The 20,676-nt window shown below is 40.1% G+C and overlaps 1 protein-coding gene across 14 annotated transcripts in view; it reads right to left on the reverse strand.

Annotated features, from left to right (window-relative positions):
- PDE1C (phosphodiesterase 1C) overlaps nt 1-20,676 on the reverse strand; it is a 406,330-nt gene that overhangs the window by 227,076 nt on the left and 158,578 nt on the right. For 8 of the 14 annotated variants that reach the window (XM_075745405.1, XM_075745403.1, XM_075745402.1 and 5 more), the window contains one exon: nt 15,448-15,474. The exons of the other annotated variants lie outside the window; for them this stretch is intronic. In XM_075745405.1, coding sequence (XP_075601520.1) covers nt 15,448-15,474 — 27 coding nt within the window. The remainder of the gene's footprint in view (nt 1-15,447; nt 15,475-20,676) is intronic. 14 annotated transcript variants of the gene reach the window in all.

Below are 20,676 nucleotides of genomic sequence, written 5' to 3' on the forward strand. Positions count from 1 at the left end.
TGAACTAACACTAAAAGTGAACCCACAGATCTGCAAATCTGGTGCTCATTATCCCCAAACTCACAAACAGGAGGACCGGAACGTTAAACATATCAAACAAAGCAAAGGGGAAATACAACTTTTAGGCAAGGTCATGCTACCTAAACCACAATACTTCCTGGCAAATGTATTTTCCAGAAAGGGCAAACATAACTTCCCTTCTGCAAGGTCTGGAGCTTATTATTCTTTGCGATGATTCACACTGTACGATAACACTCCTATTTGAAAAACAGAACCAGTGCAACTTTAAAACAAGTACATATTTCCATTCAGGACACTGTAAGTTTAAGTTGATGAGCTGTTTGATCCTTTGAAGACCTATACAGTTGCCCTATTTGATAATCTACCCAGTTGCCTAGGTTGTTTTTCCCCTTTTATTACAGCTGTATCCTTTGGATAGGATACCAGCATCATACAATGAATCCTTATAAGACTCTCCACGTGTCCTGTGACATATGTTAAGCTAAAAAGCAGGTAATAAAAAGTATTACTGGAACTATTCAGCAGTACTGGCAAAGTTTCAAGCCTAAGGTTTCCAAACAGTACAGCTTGGAAAATGTTGATAAGACCCAGGCAGTAAACAGACGCTGAACAAATGTCTCAGGAATGGCAACGTGAAGTGACAATTCAAGCTAACTTACCGCAATGAGATTATTTTATCTCTTCGTACTGCGAAAAATAATACGTCACCGCTGTTCTTAGTAAGTGACAGAATGAGGTGCTGCAGTCCCATGCAATAGTAAGTAGTTCACAGTGAGAGGAAAAATGCTGCATAGGACACAGTCTTTGCATTGGTTTCTTCCATTTCTCAGCAAGGATAATTTTAATTAGTTAGAGGTTTTGAGTAGTCACTGAGTCGTATCCACACACTACAAAACAGGCTGTGTGCTCCCTACAAAGCGTGCTTTAGCGTAGCTTAGAAACAGTCAGTATGAAGGAAAACAGTTAACTTATTCAAAAAGGCAAGATGCAAAACAGCTTTATGGTGTCTTCAGTCACAACCATTAGTTTCACTGATAACTGTAAATGTGTAATTAAAATGTTTCCGAGAAGATGATCTCCCGGAAGCTTTCTCACCATGCACACGCTTGGTGTGCGAGGAAAGTGCCACGTGATCTCTGCGCATCGATACAGTCACAGAGCTGCATTTAGACCTGAGCAATTATCTACTGTACAGTTCTCCTAAAAGCTCTGCTTCAAAAACATCAGCTTTTAAAAATGAATCACTCCTAGCCAGAATAGTGTTTGATCAACATTCACTTATTTGCTTGGTCATTCTTTCTCTTTGTGAAAAGGTGGTGATCATTATAATTGCCCAAGAAGTATTGGAGACTAAAGTTTCTTTCCAGAAAATTTTGTGCCAGTGTCTCCTCACACTAGCTTGGAAGAGCCCTGTGTTGAAATCCATGTCCAACATAGCCTGAAAACAGACAGTAATGCTATATATAATTTGGGATAAAATGGTTTTCATATAACAGAATGAATATATATTAGCTAAAAAATTTTAAACCATTGGAGCAGACAGAGCACATTGAGTCTCCACGTGTTAGCCAGCCAAGAGAATTCTGCATTTCTCCTTGGAGAGTCCTCTTACAGACTTTGAAACACACCCACTAAGATAAGGTATATGATGCATTAAACCCATCTTTTTCTCATCTAGACTAGGCATCATAGCTTGGTATTGCTTGTGGGATATGGATATGTTTGGGAAAAGCACTTAAGTCATCAAACTGATTTCCTATAAACCACTTGGCAGCCTTGACTGCAACCTGGACTGGTTTTTCCTATCATGCAACCATGCTGAACAGCCCTATAAACGACCCTTGCTCTCCCAGTACTGCCCTCACTCATTTCCTCCTTCCCTTCTTTGCCCACAAATATGTATTCACACACAGATCACATTTCCTATTACTTTTCCAATATTACGTATGATTTTGATACCACAGTAACAGAAAAACTTTTAAATAATGCCTTTGTCCTGATACTGACCTAAGATGTCTCTATAGCGTCTAGAAGAAGTTTGGTTGTTCAGCAAAACCCAGTTTGCAAATGTATTTCAGCCTGAATTTATGTAGCGACAAGGGTGATGATCAGTCACCTAAACAAACCTGTGGCAGGACATTTGAAGTGCCCTCCGCATCCAAAGCACCTGCAGCAGGATCGCACACAAGACATTCAGAAGACCTGTGCCCTTTTGAAACCAGAGGCCACGCGGTTTTGTGAAACAACATAGGATGTCTGTGTGTCAGCAATTACGTCCTCTGAGATTAAATCTGTGGGACTTTTAACTGATAGAGCTAGAATACATGCTTCCAGACTTAGATATTCTTCTTCAGATCTGAGAGACAGCTAAAACCTAATAAATGTGATACCTATTTTTCTGATCAAATAACAAGCTTTCTACTTTTCTACTTGAGCTGAGCCCCAAACTCAATTTCAGAAGAACACTAGTAACCTCCATTCAAGAGAAATACTCCTTGAATGGGGAAATACTGCTGAATTGAAACTCAGATTTATTAAAAGCTGTATTATGTAGTTATGGCTGTTTAAGTGCCTTCTTATTCAAAATGTTTGTTAGACATCTTTCTTATGGAAGAGTAATGCCTAACAGCATAGTTAAACTAACTTCATTTGGTGTCTCTCTGTTTTTTTCCCTTGATACAAATCTAGCAGCAACTGAAAGACCCCTCTGTCTGTTCCTGACCAAACTATGGATGTCATTTATTAATCCACTGAAAATGCATGTCATTTCTAAAGATTAATGATTTAAGTTCAAAGCAAAAACATTACATCCTTGTGTTTCCTATTGAGTTCACGCTTTCCTTAATGTTCTATGTCTGTTCCTCAAGCTGAAATCCTTCCACAGAGACATATCCATCATACGCTCATAAAACCTGATGCCTGAGTACCACATTCCTAATTGAGATTGAAAACTTTTGCTGAATGCACATGCATACAATGCTTTGAAGAAACATGCTCTCCTAATTACATCCTTTCAACAAAGGGCTGGAAGAATAAGCAGGTGAATGCTGTAAAGTCTGCTCCTAAAACAGTTTTCCAAATTAAGGATGGGTAGTTACATATATGCAGACATCACAAAGTCTGCATCAGAAAAAGCCACGCACGTCTTTGTTTACTGTGTTTTCCCTATTTTCTTCAGCACATAGAAGTTTACCTGCTGATTCACCAAGCAAGTCCCTCATCCAGTCTCGATACCTGGCAATCCAGATGTTAATCCCAGCCCTATTGAAGTGTTATGCTTAGAGGACAAGATAGTTGAATATGGTTTAGTTTATGTTATTCCTGCTTCTCTCTCAACTTCTAACACCTCCTTTCAAATGAAGGGACTGAAGAAATTTGTTATCTTTTCTTCCACCTACACCTTTTGCAGCCACAACCTCTGCATATGTGCAGGTCTGTAGACTGTGCAAGGTTTCTCAAAGCCATCCATGTTTCCACCACTGGATTAATAAGAGCAACTCACAACTTTCCAGCTGCACATTGCAGAGGAAAGTGCTTTTGCCTGTGTTGTGACAAACTCCTTGCAAGTTTCAAACATCTGCAAAATTCTGTACCGCCTTCTGTCATTTTTTAACTGTCCTGAATTGGCTCCAAACCACATGAGACAGGAGCCCCATCTCCAAGTCTAACCACTGTGCAACTCTTATTAATGGGTTAGTATTAATTGAAGCATTAAAGGATAATAAAGCTGCAATTCAGAAATATCTTTACATCTATTCTTTAAATTCCTTCCAAGTGAAGGCTACTGGACAAGGAATGATGAGGCAAATCCAGCTTTAATGATATTTTCCTTCCAAGTTGTTTCAGTTCTGAGCTCAGATGCAAGTGCAGTATCAAGGCTATACTGATAAGTAAAGGCTGCACATTGCTTTCTAGAGATAAACAAGGTGAGAGTTGATGGTGATTACCATTGGTGTCTCTGTTTCTCAAGGACACTGACAAAAACCATAGCATCGGCCTGCCCATAGAGTCCCATAGACAGAATATCTGGGACACAGCACTCCCAGAGTTCTGACCATCCTGCTGAGAACTGGGGTGAAATGAAACTGAACTAAATCACATGCGTTGGGAATGGTCATTTGGAAAGTTCCGAGAGATTTGGGAGAGGCTGTTTCTGCCATCACCAAACTTCAAGTTTGGTCCGAAAAGACTAAAAACCTTCAGGTATTTAGGATTTTCCTCACACAAATGCTCTGCTGGAAACTGTTGGGCCTCCAGCAAATTCACATCTCACTTGGAAAAACAGGATAGAGGCACCTATTCCATGTATCCTTGTATCTCCACAAGGATATTGCCCGCTTCAGGTGTGCAATCTGAGGTAGCTGTGACAATCCTTCTGGACCCTGACATTGAACTATCTCCAAGCACTGCCCTCCTCTGAGCCCTCCAGGCTCTGGGGATGAAGCTCTCATCTCTGGAAGCTGTGGTGCTTGTCAGCCTTCCAGCCCCTCAACTTGGCAAGCTTTAGGACAGGCCTGGAGACGAATTCATCTGGTCTAGTTTTTACAGTTTTCTTCAAAACAGCCATCAAAATGCAGCATTGCTTGAGATAGTAACAAGGCTGCTGATAAATGATACCTACTGTCACTTCAGTCCTTGGTGTCTTTAAGCTCTGTCAATAAACAGATCGGTGCTCAAGTTCTTCGTGCCTCATGAGTCACTAAAATTGAAGCTATAACATGAAATAGAGCAAGTTGTTGTCGCCATTGTTTATTAGTGCAGAAAATCCCAGAAGGAGCATTTGTCATCACAAACTGAAAACATTCACAGTATTGCCAGGGGAAGGAAAAAAAAATTAAAAAAAAAAATCACAACTGCAATCTGTAAGAAAGCTGAAGTACAACCATTCTTATGGCTTAGCCAGTCTAAAGAAAAAGCACCAACAAGCTGTTTGCTTTTCAGAGAGTGAACAACATATTTTTATGAAAGTCTTTGTTTTCTCTTCTAAGCAAATCTACTGCTGGCAAAAGGCTGGACTGACTGCCTAGGAGATCAAACTCACTTGTTTATCCATATGCAACACAGTTAGCATTCACAGTCCAAATTTTTATTTTATCACTATGCTTTAACCATGACCTTCATGAGCATAGTTGGACAGTAGCTTAGTCTCTGTGCCTGCTCATTCCTTCAGCACTGTCACAAGAATCAAGATGTTGTTTCATTTGTAGAGGCTTAACCAGATGCGCCGATGCCAGTAACTTATTTCACAAAACCATGAGATGTAAATCCATGCTGTTCTGGAGTGCGGATCCCACCAGCTCCTGCAATGGATAGTGGATAAGTATTTCTGCCTTGACAACAAGACAAAACTGGAAAAGAAGTCCTTAAGTCAGTATTCACCAAGTACTGCATTTGTTGAAACGTTATTAGCTGGCTGGAAAAAATCTCCAATAGGCAAATTACCAGCTCATGTGTAATTCAGTTATAGTAGTAGCTGTCTTGATAGGAACTGGAGAAAAAAACCCCTAGAATTTAAAACCATTTTTTAGCAGACAAAGAAATCACAATAAATGGATTCCATGTACAGAACTGGTTCACTTGAAATGTTGTCAGCATCTCTCACATTTGTAAATTTTACTCTTTTTTTGGTTTAAAAAAAAAACCAAAACCAAAAAGGTGCTATCTGCTGTGGCTTTTCCCAGGAACAAAAAGCAAGAACCCAAGAAAGAACCACTTCCCTCCTATCCACTCATTACTATTAACATCCCAGACTCTGAAAAGCAATGTGATGGAACAATGGTCTACAAGCCTAGAATAACTGCATATCACTGGTGAGCAAGTCCAGAGAGTGCTTTCTACACTGCATGAAGCATTGTTTCTGACAACAAACTTAAGAGAATAGGATTTTTTTTCCCCCTTTTAAAAATAGCTGGTCCTAATCAAGAAAATAATTAAACATAAGCTGAAAACATGTTTTATGTAAATATTAGTCAAGAAAGCTTCCAAAGCTACGAACTGTAATGACATGCACCACTAAATCTGTATGTGTTACACAGGAGCACAGAAATAAGATACCTGTAGATGTTAAGAGTAATAACCTCAGAAAGAAAGCATGATTTAACTATACCACTTCTATTATGTTCAGGCAATTGCTATTTCTTCTCTCTGAAGGTATGGTTGTAGCTAGGTGAGGAGGAACGTGGGTTTAAGTACTCTGTGAATCAGGATGAAGATTAAGAATAAGCAGCTGTACTGAAAAAAAAGCACAAACCAAAAAAAGGTTTCCTGACCAGGCATTGGAGGCCCAGATGTTCAAAGTTCTGCTCTTACATCTTGTGAGATAACAAAGCACATCTCTACTATAATTGTTCCCAAAATCTGGCTGAGATAAACCATAAAAACAACATAACACAAAAACCTCATATCTTTGAAAGTGATCAGTCTTGTTAAGCTGGATGCATCTAATGTACCTATTGTGCATGTACCCACTCATACATCCACGCAATCAGGCACATTAGTATCAATCTGAGTATGGTCAAACAACAAATCCACAATATAAATACCTCAGATATTTTACAAGGTCCTTGTGAAGTATAGTATGTGCAGGTAAGTACATAACAACTAGACGTTTCTACTTGAGAACCTCCTCCCCAGCAGGAGAACAATTGTTCTTCTGCATGGCGACAGTCTAACATCATCATCCACTGGAGCATAACATAGCTTCACACCTGGAAAAGTACACATGAAATTCTGTAATGGGGTCTGCATCTCTTCCAAATCATCAGCAGACGGATGGGACTGAGGGAAGGAGATACACCAGCAAAAACTACAGTACATTGCTTCTTAATCTTCTCTGTGGTGTTGCTCATTGAAACAGGTATTAAAAATATTAGTGTGTGATTGCTTTTAAAACTAATGTACACACAAAGGAAGCACAAGTCTTTTGCTTCTACTTAAGGCTTATTTTCCACTTTTTGGTGTTAACACTTGGAAGCCAGCCTGTCAAAATACATTACTAGCCATGCTCCCCTGTGCCTGTGGAGATGGCATGGCACTCAGCAAGGGTCTGCCAATGCTTTCACGAGAGACTCTCATAGAAGTTTTCACCTTAATGTGCGATAAATCCTTTGGCCCAGAGAGAGTGCGGTGTCCATGTAGATATGGCATAAAGATCTGGAGGACTTCTTCACCTGTCATCTAATTAAAGTTAAATGCCATCCCCAAGTTATCATCTTAAAATAGGTAGGACAACAGGGCAAACGAAATGCATTTGTTGAGGGGAAAAAAATATTATTCATAATACTTGAACAGTCTACTGAGAATGTGCTAAAGCAAACACAGAGCTTAATCAGTAGAAATCAAACAGAGAGACTCTCTGATGTGGCAATGACGAAAGAGGGTTTGTAGCTTTCCCAGTTTCAGTAAGACTTGCTAGTGGCTCCAGTGTAATCCACATTAAAAGTGAGAAATTTCTCTTGAGAAAAAGTCACACTGCCAGGAGATAGCTGATTCTCTCCTGGGGCAAATTATCTCAGCAAGGATGCCTCATCCCTTGCATTTGATAGATTTTTAACAAAATGCCTTAGGATTCCCTCTTCATCATTTGCAAGGGAGAGACATTTAGGAAGTGAGGGATTTTGAAGGCTGGAAGCAGGACTTCAATTATATTGCCCACCCCCAGAGGAGGTCTCCAAGTAAAAGCTCATTCCCATAGTAAACTGTCAAAATAATGTTAGTCACTAACAATTTACTTTTTTCTTGCTCCCTCTCTCCTCTTTACCCCCCCAAAAAACTGTTGTCCTTTGGTCTGACCGCTAAACCAAAGAGAAGGATTAAAACAACTCATTATCAATGCAAATTGAATTTGAGACACAGCTAAGACATAGGAGTTTTGAATTAGTCATGGAAATGCTGCACCTTAGGGTAATTTGAATGACCAGCTTTTTGTAATTACCCAGTGTACTGAAAATTGCCTAGAAGTTGCTATAGATCATACATTATAAATGCTTGATGGGAAAAATCAATGAACTACCTAACCTGCTACTTGGTGCACTGGTTCAGAGGGGGCAACTCATTAGCAGCTGTTGGGATTATTGGTTTGACCAGATACAGTTTAGCATTCAGTTAAAAAAACCCAAACCAAAACAAACAACAAAAAACCACACCAAAAAAAAAAATCCATTTCAGTTACTATGTTTTCTTCCCTCTTCTGGTGTTTTACTGGCCATGAACTTCTGGATGCTCAGCTGAAGAGTAGTGTGATACAGCCTAGGAGTAGTAAGTGGCAGTGGGATCCCAAATCTTACAGTTTCCCGCTTGTTTCTTGAGCTTTCCCTTGGAGGGAAAGCTTTTCAGCAGACAAGACTGTGCTGTGAGTAGCGTGTGCTAGGGGAAGATCAGTGGGATATGGAGTGTCAAGACTATCACCTTGTCTTCCTTATGCTGTAGACTAGAAAAATTCACATACAGTTAGGAAAGAGGGATGAAGAGGAACAAGGGAATGGGAAATGGCAGCTGGGGAAGGAAGGACTGGAGACAGATGTGTTAGCATTTGTCTTTAGACTTATTTTCAGGAAATAAAACCAGATTTTTTTTCAGATACTTATGCAAATCTTCTGCGAACATTGAGAGATTATCAAGGAATTGCAGTGCAAATAAGAAGAAAAGGACAAAAAGAGAAGTTTTATAGAGCAGCCTCTACCTTTGCTAACAGTTACATTAAGCTCCAGCAAAAGAAGGCCCCTTACTAGCAGTGTAAACTCTTTTCATCCAGACTTGGGAAACAAACAGTCTGATTATCCATAGAGGGACTGCATGAGTAGCAACCGCCTTGCTTCCTCCTTCTTATGCTACCAACACAACCATCAAAGTTAATGTCATTTTCACTGGGTTGCATGCATCGAATCTAAGTAATTCACTTCTCAGGGACAAAACAAAACAAAACAAAAAAATTGAAAAATCAATAGTATTTTACAGGAAGATCATGTCTAACAGGCAATAATACAGGGCTTAACTGAATTCTTCATTAAGTTTTATTATCCTTCTTATACAAATTATGCATAAATCATGGGAGAAGAACTCCCTGTTACATCCCTTCACCAAGTCCTAATCTAATTCTCCAAACATGCTTCAGTAAAGAATCTCAGATTAACTAAAATGGAAATGAACACTTGCTGGTACCTGTGCACCCACAAACAGAATTATATTCTATGCCTGCAAGGAATGAAGACTCCAAACCCCAAAGAAAAAAGCAAGTCACTTCAATATAGCTAAAAGTAAGTCAGTGTGGAGAGCACTGGATGTCACTGAAGGAAGCCAAACTAATCCAATTGGAAAGTGTCAGGAGACTGGGTTTATTCTTCTCCATGCAGCTTTCCAGATTCATACATGCACTATCTGTTTGGTTCCAACTGGTGGAAACAGAAGTGCCAGAATACCATAAGGCTATAGTGTATCTAATGTAGATCACCTATTTTTAGAGTGTTAACCACCCGGGTGCATAGCTCGTGAAAAAACTATTCTCCAGCAGCTTTTTTCCGGACAACCTTTCATAACAAAGCCTAGAAAAGTAGTAGAAGGCACAAGACTACTTCTGCTCTGCCCTCTCCCCAAGATTTGAATCAGGAAAACCTATGAGGCAATAAGAATTTTAAAAAAAGAAAGCATCTATACTTCAAAAGTCATTTTGGTTTGAATGGCTGATACCAAAAGATGTTTGATACCAGTTTATCTTCATTAATGTCTATGACTTTTGAACGTAATTTTCATTTCACACCAATCTCACTCTAGCAAAAAAGGGAATGAATCTTGCAAATCCAAGGGCTACAAATAACTTCTAACAAATTGATACAAACAGTGTCTGTAAAATCTGAATCTAGATGATATCATGATGACGTTTTGAAAACCAGTGTCATGTACAGACAGAGGACCAATGCAAAAGCAGGAATGTGTTACCAGTTCTGCAGAAACGATACGGAAGTTTATGGCTGAATTTCACCTAAATATTAACACGTTTAGGAGAAACCTGAACATAACTTTCTTTTGATAGGTAAGGACACTTATTGCCATGGTATTTGAGTAGCATAAGCTACTTTTTCGATTTTCAAATCTGGTAAAGTCCATTCCTTACCAAGCAAGATGTGTTATTGTTAGAACAAATTCTGCTCAATCAGTAATATTTTAGGTATTGTAAATCAGCTGAAAAACTATGCTCAATATAGTCAATATTTCAATAGTCATTAATCATTAAGGACTTGTATTTATTGATAATTATTCAGCACTATGTAAGATATGGAATAAAACTAATCTTAGTAAAATAATAGGAATATATATCATTAAGAAAGATTTGGTCAGTATTTAATCATGTTTCATAATTATTTTGAACTTACTCCTGCTCTGGATAAAGATAAGTCCCATTACTGATGTCAAGAATCCAAAATTTATACCTTCCTCTACCAGAACCATCATATTAAGAAATGGCTGCCTCCTTTTGGGGGAGAAAAACTGAGCAAGATTTCAAAAACAGGGGAAAAAAATAATAGAAGCATGTATCTCTATGGAATCCAATCTCACTGCATCTTCCAGTTCTCATAAACAGAGGGAAATAGGAGGAGGACAGAAAGTGGGAGGACATGTAAAAGCCTCTCTCATATCCCATGTTTTCCTCTTACAGAAAGTGTTAGGAGAACAAAAGCTGGGTTTTTCTAGGAGGTGGGTTTCCTCCTCTCCTCTCAACATGAAGTTTCCTTACACACAGCCAAGTAATATAAGCTTCCTCCGTGAATTAAAGAACAAACTCCACTTAGCTTTGTTAACCTGAACTGCAACCTCTTTTTCAGAGCTGGGTAATGCTGCCAGTATCTGACTGCACTTAACTACATTAGAAGATCACTCAGGTTGCAAAGTCAAGCACTCGGAAAGCTAGGAAATACCAAATTAAGGTTGCCAATGTCACTTTAATTTGCTCACTTCACATACAGATTAATTAAAGCTTTACTTACATGACTGTTTTCAATTTTTTCCCAAAGCACCTATGACTCTGTAGTGCAACGAATACAGAGCACTCAACAAATCAATACCTTTTTTACCAAAATTAAGTGTTCATTAAATTTAACAGAAGCAGCTCCACTTGCAATATTATAGAAATAAGTCAGCAGATCTCTATTTGCACAATGCCCAGCAGCCTCAAATTGAAAAAATAACATCAGTTTCCCTGAAATGCAGAGTTTCAAGAAGTACTACTGAAGTTACAAGGAGCCAAGGAAGTCTCGGCACCCAAAAGACCACGCTTTACAAAGTATTTTGACACATCGAAATGTTGTGCATTGTTTGTGCGTGCTACTGATTAGGATATCAACCTTTATATTGCTGGAGTTGCTCAGATACTATATATAAAGAAAAACTGAGCTAAGCAGTATTATAATTACTTGCACAGCTTAAAGAATTAGGGGTATTTTTATTATTTGTAATTAAGATAACCTTGCAAGGTCAATAGATAAGCCATGGAAATTAAATGGTTTCAGAACTAAGAACTATGTCTATTGTCAAATTAAGTAAGTTGATGAATGCCAAGAGTTAATCAGGGCCATAATGATGTTCTCAAGCACGAAGAGCTGGAAGAGATGACCTCTGGAGGTCCCCTTCAGTCTACATGATTCTATGAACGGCAGTGACAACTACTACCCAACTACTACCATATATAATGCCCTTACTCAATCAGCTTTGAGAGAGCATTGATGCTTCATTCCAATGAAGATCTCCTTAGTGTGTCCTAACAGCACTAAAGGACGAGATTAATACCAGCACAGAGTCTTCCTCACAGGATCTGGTTCTGAGAAAACACCTAACTTAAAGATTACCTAGAATTATACTTGCAAGGCTCTACATTTACCTGCATTTTGAAATAATCCAAAAGAGTGGATTATTTTAATCTGAAGAGGTTTCATCATGAATAGCCCTGAAGATGACGAACAACTAAAGTTAGGGGGGAAAAAATACACTTTTCCAGTTATTTTCTATGTAACACCATTTGTGCACGTATGGTTTCATTTCTTGAGCTACTTTTTTTTTTTTTTTTTTTTTTAAGGAAGAACATGTTCACATTCACATTTTCCTTCAAGAGTATATTAACCAAATGCTGGAGCAAACTGGAATTCAGAAGCACAGACATAGATGAGAAAGAATAGGAAAGTGTGGGAAAGGGATGGAAAAGAGGAGCTCTGCTCATGAATTTCCTGCCTGATTGTCTGAAGTAGAAACAACAAAATACTTATGAAAATTAGGGAAGGTTTGATGTTCCGGCCATGTGGTTTGTATCAGATGCCAACCTTTTTTAATTAGAGTACAATCTTTTTTAAAGAAATCACATTAGTATTTTGCAGGGCCCGTTAAGATGCTTCTTTCAGGGTCACAGCCATATTTCAAAGGCACTTTGGTTAAATTTCCTTTTCTACTTTGTACTTCATGTTTAGCATTTACAGGTACTTAGCGGGGGAAAAATCCATCTATCCACAATGAACAGATAAAATATCAGGACTCTTTTTACTCAACTTTTATCTAAAATTAGTTCACTGTAAAAGAAGCATTTGCATCTTAATAGAAAATTAAACTGTACAATTAACTAACATGCAGCTAAACTAAACCAGCAACATATGCAATTATGTGTTACTGGCAGCATAAAAATGCATGACTGCGGACCATAACGGAGGAAAATGTATGCCATGTAAACTAACACGGATTATTTATTGGACAAATTCTTTAGTGAGTCCTTAGAAGTGCAAAACTGCCTGCACTAGCTGAACGTCACCCAAGCAGAGGAACTTAACCTAGGAGGAGATTGCCAAGGGCTACTTGAAAAGCTCATTTCCCTTTTAATCACGGAGCTGAAGGAGCTGAGTATCTCCCAAGAAAACATGGGCAGCCCACAGCTGGCTGTCTTCAGGGTAACCAGGAGTCTCAACAGTCAAATCAATCACAACACAGGTCTCAGGTGCTCCAGAGAAAGCAAAACCAGCCCAGGACCTGAAAGTTCAAGAGAGTTTTGGCTTCCTGTCTAGTTCTCCCTCTTGCTGACCATTGCTCGAGTCACTGTTTAACAAGGTATCCACTATTCACTTACCCAAGAGGAACTAGATGTACCTTATCTTCCTTCCCAAAAGGTCTGCACTCAGGGGAAACTGTTTCTTTACACTGCAAGGTACAGAGGACAGCAGCTTTTCTCCTACATAACTAAGTGCTGCTTACTATCACTTAGAGATTCTTATGTGATAACACTCCCCAAAGAGAAACAAAAGGAAAAAGATACAAAAGATCATTTCAGTTCAGCTGTCAGTCTACCTCCAGAGCCCGGTGATGTAGGAAGCGCTGAGATTGTTTTGAAAAAATGTAACAAATGAAAAAAGAAAAACCCACTACAGATGAACATGGGAAACAAAGGTGGAGACCCGAGCCAAGTCATCAGTGCATGTTCATTGCTGGAATTACCAGCTCAACAGAAAGATGATACTTAATATAAGCCTTTAAACAAACTGCTGTCCTGCCACCTCCTTTTGCTGGATGTTACACTTCTGCATCAGATGGCAGTATGTGCAATTTCCCATTTAGCATCATACCTTAATCACACAGCAGGTGGAAAATTCAAGTCAGAAGCTTACTAGCCAGCTAAATCGCCCTAGGTGCTGGCAAAGCATGGTTCCCAGCCACAGCAGCTACCCCACGGCGCTACACAGCCCTCCGGCCGGCAGCCAGCGTCCGCTGAGCGAGGTTATCAGGAGTAGCTGCTCAACAATTGCTGTGTGCCGGTCCCTGGAGCAGCCTCTTGCCTCTGCAGAGCTCATACCGGTTGTTAGACACGAAAGGGCCACAAAGCCCGTCTGCCGAAAGGGCACACATCATCAGTCAGGCAGAGAAAAAAAAAAGTTCTCTGATAACAGCCAGAGAAAAAAAAAGAAAGTTCAAAATCCCATGGGGCGCAAAACTTAACCCTGTAATGGTACGTTTAAACAGACGGACATATTCAATTCTCTGTGTATCATTGTTCCAACTGTCTATTGGGCTTGTAGGAACTTTTAACGTACCCCATCTCTCTTCTGAGGCTTACAGGAAGTCTCCTATACGGAAGAGATGCTGAACACAAACCTCTCTGATGCCATGGTTATGTACACAGAAAACATGACCAAATAAGACACAGAACTCAGGACGTGAGCAGCGCAGGGGACACACACATACAGTGCCATCGTTCATTCTGGAAATGCTCTCAGCCCCAGAACAAATCCTCTTGCAATAACTCAAGACCTCTGGCCAGAGACATGTTCATAGTTAATTAACAAGCATGGCAGCAGCAAGGGAAATGGGGAGAAAAGTAGAGCTGCAAACAGAACTAAGGCATCAGCCTCACATTTTTACCTTCTCCCTGTTCTTGTGTCTCGCACTATGCAATGCCCACCTGCACAGCTCAGCACACAAATCTCCAAATCAGTGTTTTCCACTGAACAGTCATAGCTCAAACCCACCTCATCCGTGACTCAAGCCACCGCACTTGAGTCTCTCGTGGCTGTGACACACGAGCACACACGTAGCCTGTCCTGCCAATGCTGCATTGGAGTGATCATCTTCAGCACAGGGTGATAGCAAACAGGAGGGGTGACTGTGATGTCTTAGCCCATCACATCATCACATTGGCTTATCTGCCAGCTCCCTCCATCATCACACAACATTAAAGGGCACGTTCAGCAGAGCTGCAGGGTTTAGTCTTTAGGAAGCACTCTGCAGGAGTCTCAAATCCAGTTAAAGTCAACATGAACTAAAGATGCTCAGCATGCCATGAGATTAAGTCACCAATTAATACTCCACATGCAGGGGAGGGGGAGTCAGCTCAGCACCAAGAACCTTTGCGCTGCACAATGCGTGCTCTGAAGCAACCAAGCACAAGGGCTCCAAAGCAAGAAAAATTAATCAAAGAGCCCCATTGGGTGTCCCCCCTGCAAGGAGGCAGTAGGATAACTAGATCAGGTAATAAGGCCTGTTAATCAACAGGATCCCCGTTTTCCTGCAGTCTCCTGCAAAGGCACAGATGATTAGCAACACTACAAGCCCACAATCCATTTTGTTATTACAGCATGAGTAAGTGATAGAAGTTAGAACCAGCAGATCTTGCAGAAGGAACAGAGTGACATTTATTAGGGTTTGACCTTCAAGGATAAATATTTCTGTCCTTACTCAGGGAGAAGTACCACTAACGTCAGAGGGGAGGACTACCACTAACAGCAGAGGGGATTTGGAGCAGCAGTAGTGCAAGATGGACCTTCACAGGGGGAAACAATCAGTAGAATGGCATTTCCCTGCAAACAAAACTAATCTGGTAACAGGAAAATCCTCCTTCAAACCCCCTAACAAAAAGAGACAGATGACTCACGAATACCTTCCAGTCCTCTGCGATTATACTCTTACCTCTGTGATGTTTTCTTGTATTTTCTCCTGCAGGAAAAGAACAAAATACAACTGAGATAAGAAGGGTCCACTGGTGAGGAGGGGGAAAGGAGAGGGTCAGCAATTAGGAGCAATTAAGTGAAGTCACTCCTGCCATGAGATTGCCCCAAACCTGATGTAGCCATTTGCTTCTACTAACCTCAGTGGTGGTTGCCACTAACTTCAGTAGAAAAAGGTGTGCCTTTTCCTGTATGCACATCTTGCCCTTTCTTGTAAGACAGGGTTGCTGCAGCTAGGGAAGAATGAGTTACTACTCTAAATGACTTAACAGGAAGTCCAAGTGGCAGAAACTTACTCCTACTTACTAGCAGTAAAGTAGTTTTTATGTGTCCATCCAGCAGATAAGTATCATCTTAACTGTGCAGAACCCACTAAGAGTGATGGTGATGTGATGCATCCAACCACATTGGCTGTGGTCACTCAGTGGAAAACCCCAGCTGTTTTACAGCAGCCTTGCTCTAAAAAGAAAGTCTAGATCCTAGCAAGTTCTCTACTCCACCGAATCCCAGATATCACACCACAGAGCTTCGTTTCATTGAGCGTATCTTGGGACTTATCTCACCTGACCCCAGGACTAGGAATGGCAAGAGCAGATAAACATACTGACAGCACCTCTTCTCCTCCCCAACCGTTACACCACATCAACTGCAGTAAAGGCTGTAAACCTCTTACTCTTCTCAGCACGGTGGATTTTGTCTTCTACAGCAGGCAATGGCCCAAGCTGCCAGTGCTCAGGGTAAGGCAATAACCGTGAGCGCTGCTGCACGGCTACCTATGTGGCTATAGAGTTGAGGCAGAGGGGTCTCAGCACCGTAGGCTGTCTGTGAACTCTTGATCCTACAACAGCCTTTTGCAACGGCTTTGCACAGTGCCTGACAAAACGGCATCGATCCCACTTGAGCTCAGCTCTGCTTTTGTGTTTCAAAGTAAAACTAACAACCTCTAAACTGAACAAGTAGCGATGGGAACAATTATGAGTGTGGACTGTGATGAGGAGTGCAAGATCAACACCCTGTTGTTCAGCCATAAGCTAACAGACTGTCCTCTCCTTTTTTAATGTGTAGGTAGTATTGTTAAAATGAGTGCAGTGCTGTAAGTATTAAGTTCTGCTTTTTCATCTCTAATACTACTGCACATGGAAAACTGTGGCTAAGTCAGGCCCATAAAACCCAGACAAGGGGTATTATTTCTTAAAAATAAAAAGAAACATGGCAAAAAGGGCTGTAGCTCTATTTTCTACTTAGTAAGAAGCATGAATAATGTCTCCTGGCTGTCAAATGTTTCACCCAATATTACCTTTAGAAATCATACTAATGCTTGTACCTGCTTCTGTATTCTGACCATGTTAGAATCATTAAAGTCTACATATTTACTTTAAAATGATTTAAAAGTATTTCATTTACACTTCACTGTGTGAATTATTGTTTATTTAAACTTGAACAGATGCAAAGGAGTAAAAGAGCAAACATTCATAGCAGTATCAAGATTCTAGCTTACTGGCAATCACAATTAATGACACATGTAAGCAGAAGCCCACTTAAGACACATCTGATTCTAAGGGAATTTTTTATTTTAATTTCAGAAGGGTGAAAAGTAGAGATTTCATTATGAGGAATTTAGATTCGGAAGTTTATTTTCTGACAAATCAGAACTTCACTAAATTTTCTTGCAAAAAGAACATGCTGAAAAATCCACCTGATCAGCCATTCCAATCCAGAGTGCTTAAAATATATTATTCCCAAGAAATCCAAATTTGTTTAAATTTTCATTTCTGCTATATAACTTTTTAAATTTTAACATGAAGTTACTTATAAGTTAATTCTTTCCCCTGAAAGTGTCTTATGGCACATTCCAACACTGCCAGAACTAATTTTTCCTTTATTAGTTAGTGACTTCCATATCATTTTATAAAGTGTTTCTCTTTCACCCAAGAGAACCACATTTGAGCAAAGGTACCATTCATTAAATCCTGATTAGCTAAAACTTCCTTGTAGATTTTAAAGAGGTGACCCAGCCTTAGGGTGCTCTTTGCATTTGAGTAATAACATCACTGTTCTGATCGGTTACACTTTTAATGCTCCTTTTACTCAAGAATATTTTTACTGCATTAAAAAACCGTGTACTATCATAGACTACAGTACTAGGAAAAAAGCATTTATCTAGTCACAGGAGTTTTAAAATTCATATATACATTTTTTATTATTATTGTTTATTGTTTCCACACCTGCAGTCCAATTAAGTCAAGGCTCACACATGCCAAGTTAGTGACTGCATTTACAGATACTGAATTTGCATGTTACAGTTGAAGAGAATATAATTAAAGGAAACCTTTTTTATAGATTTAGTATCACTACTGCATGCGCTTGCTTTAAAAGCAACACCACTAGCAGATTCTGATATTCAGCAAAAAAAAATTCCTGTATACCTGAACTTCCAGCATTTCAAAAACAAGGTCTAACAATCCTACTCACCAACGTTATAAAAAGATAGTGTTAATAACATAAAGCTGTTTCCAAGTATAGCCTTCGGTTTGCTTTTAGAAACACAATGACAACACCCACCTGCTTTTTTGCTTATAAACCACTACTTACACCTGCCTTCCATTAAATGTGATCATTGCAAACAAGGAAATTAGAAGGTGCCTCTTTTAATACCAGCGCCAGCATCAGCAGTTGGCTGTAATCAGCAGCCATGTGTGAATTAACAAGAGGAAACTAGAGGGGGGGATTTAGGTGGTTTTTTTTGTGGGGTTTTGTTCAGGGTTGTGCTCAGGGATAAACTGGGAAACAGACACATCTTCCAGTCAAGCTCAAGGGACACATGATTTTCTGAACAAACACAAGCTATCCCTCTTTCCCAGGAGGGAAGGAATGAGAGAGACCTAAAGGAGGTGGCATTACATCTTCCCACACCTGCGGGCTGTCCTGTGCTCATGCCTGGAAGAGGCTTATCGATGTTACCAAATCTATGTAAGTTCAGTTTCTTATCCCGCTGCACACGTGCCGGGCCAGAAGAACTGCCACATCTATTCCACTCCTGTTACCTGCTGTGAAATGTATTACTCATAGGTCTACATTTAGCTTACTTTAAAAATTAAATTAGAACAAGGCAGATTTTTTTTTCCATGCTGAAGAGAATTAGCAGGTGACTCATACTAGGTAGGCCCTATATTACTAGTGTAAACTAGAAATACCTTCAACTCAGCTTAATGCAATTATACCTGCACGAGTGTAGTATGAAGTGAGTCAGTCCTAGTACAGGAAAGCTGCTGGAGCCTAATGAAAATCAACTCTTACAGAGTTTTAAAAATAGGTATTTTCTAACAATCAAAACTAAACAAAGTGGTGGGTAGGATGAAATTTCTGACTCAAATGAGACGAAGTCAACAAGAGAGTTGAGCCCACTATTTGAGTATCTGTTCTTCCAGAGAGGAATGATCCTTTGTGTGGCCAGAGGAACAATGCTTCCGCAACATAAAATTAGGACAGACTCTTGAAGGTAACTTAAGCAGCAAGAAGATGTAGCTAGCTACAGCTACATGGGCACTCAACTCCCATTGAAATAAACAAATGCACAAAATTTCTTTCTGTGCTTTGATGCCCATCATCTTCTTTAAGGCTAAGTATCTGTTCCCAAGGTTATGTTTCTACCTGTGCCACTAAATTCCAGTGCACCCTCAAGCAAATTGCCTTCTTCCTATATTTCTCCTTCAGACCCTTTTTCATTAGTTTGTTAGCTCTTCAGGTTTGTGGCTTTAGCTATATGGGGCTTTGCACATAAATTTATGACAGTGGGTATAACCAGAGCTCAAATAACTCTACTTTCGAGTTGTTGCAAAAATCTCCCACCCTTCCTGTGCATCTAGAAACCTAGAGATGAAGAGGACTTAACAGAAATACACAAAAACTGTGTCTGAATCTGGTAATGATGTTCTTGGGCCTTATTATTCTGAAAGAGGTGAGTTAATGCGACTGAGTAGGTACGCAGAGGAGTGAGGGCGGAGGGGTTGGGGGAATCAAGTAACTCTGCCAGCTGCTCTGTTTTTGCCCCATAATCATACAACTCAGAATATCAACTAGCTAGATGAATTGCTCTTTCACTCCTACACAGCCTCTGAAGAATTACCTAAACCACCTAAATTTTTTTACTCATAATAGTGACTTCATTAACATGGTGTTATTCCACAGGGTTTGGTATTAATGACATCTTTTCAGTATATGGAGTAAAACTGTGGGTGCTGCAGAAGTAATAGGAGAATCTTTGCCCAACTTCATCCCTGAGAATTTATACCAAAATCTGAAAGTTAATGAGCATCATGCCCTGCTCTCACTACTAGAGACTAAGGGTTATATCTGCCCTTGTTAAGGTCTCTGCAGACTCATAATTTCAGTGCGGTGATCAGCCAAGTGCCAAGCATGTCCTTAGCCTGCTGAGACAGTCAAGCAACTCAATTTTCAGGCTGAAGCTCAGAATTGGCACTCGCAGTGGCTTAATCTAACATGGTTTGTTTTGCTTGGCTGTTGCAATGGCTTTGGAGGGCACGTACAGTTGGTCAAAGCAGTCTAGCAAGCCAGACAGATCTTCTGAAGTCCTTAAAACTCGATGGCCTGTGCTCTCCCCTTTGTATCACCAGCAGACAACATATAAGCCTGGATCTAATGCAGTGTCTGCTTTCAAGGTGGATCCACACTTCTTCAGAAACAAAAAGGCAACGACTTTTTAGGGCACTGAGAGACTAGCTAAAGTAAATCTGCTAAAGCAGTTAAAAAAGATATTCCCCCCAGCCACTTTACACGCAGCACCCTGCCACAGGTCAGCACCCTCGCAGCACAGCTGGCGGAGGCAAGTGCATCCCTGGGCATCAGCTGCTTCGGTGCAAAGTTCAGCCTTTTGGCTTAAACTGCCAACAACAGTGGCTTTAAGCAAAGACGCTGGGTTTCATACTGCTACTTCCATGGTGGAGGCAGAGACACAAAAGGGACTAGCAGAACATTAACTCCTTCAGCTGATGCAGCCTCATCAGAGCTTCCCTGCTGTACCCTTATTTTTGTCACCAACACTGGTAAACATGATCAGAGCTACGCAGAGAAAGGAAACTCCTGCCTCAAGAGGACAGGAACCACAATCGTTAAAGAAAACAGTTGCCATAAGCAAATACTTAAAATTATTTATTCATAGGCTTGAGGGGAA

The sequence above is a fragment of the Balearica regulorum genome, chromosome 2 (genome assembly GCF_011004875.1).
Source record: "Balearica regulorum gibbericeps isolate bBalReg1 chromosome 2, bBalReg1.pri, whole genome shotgun sequence".
Taxonomy (NCBI): Eukaryota; Metazoa; Chordata; class Aves; order Gruiformes; family Gruidae; genus Balearica; species Balearica regulorum.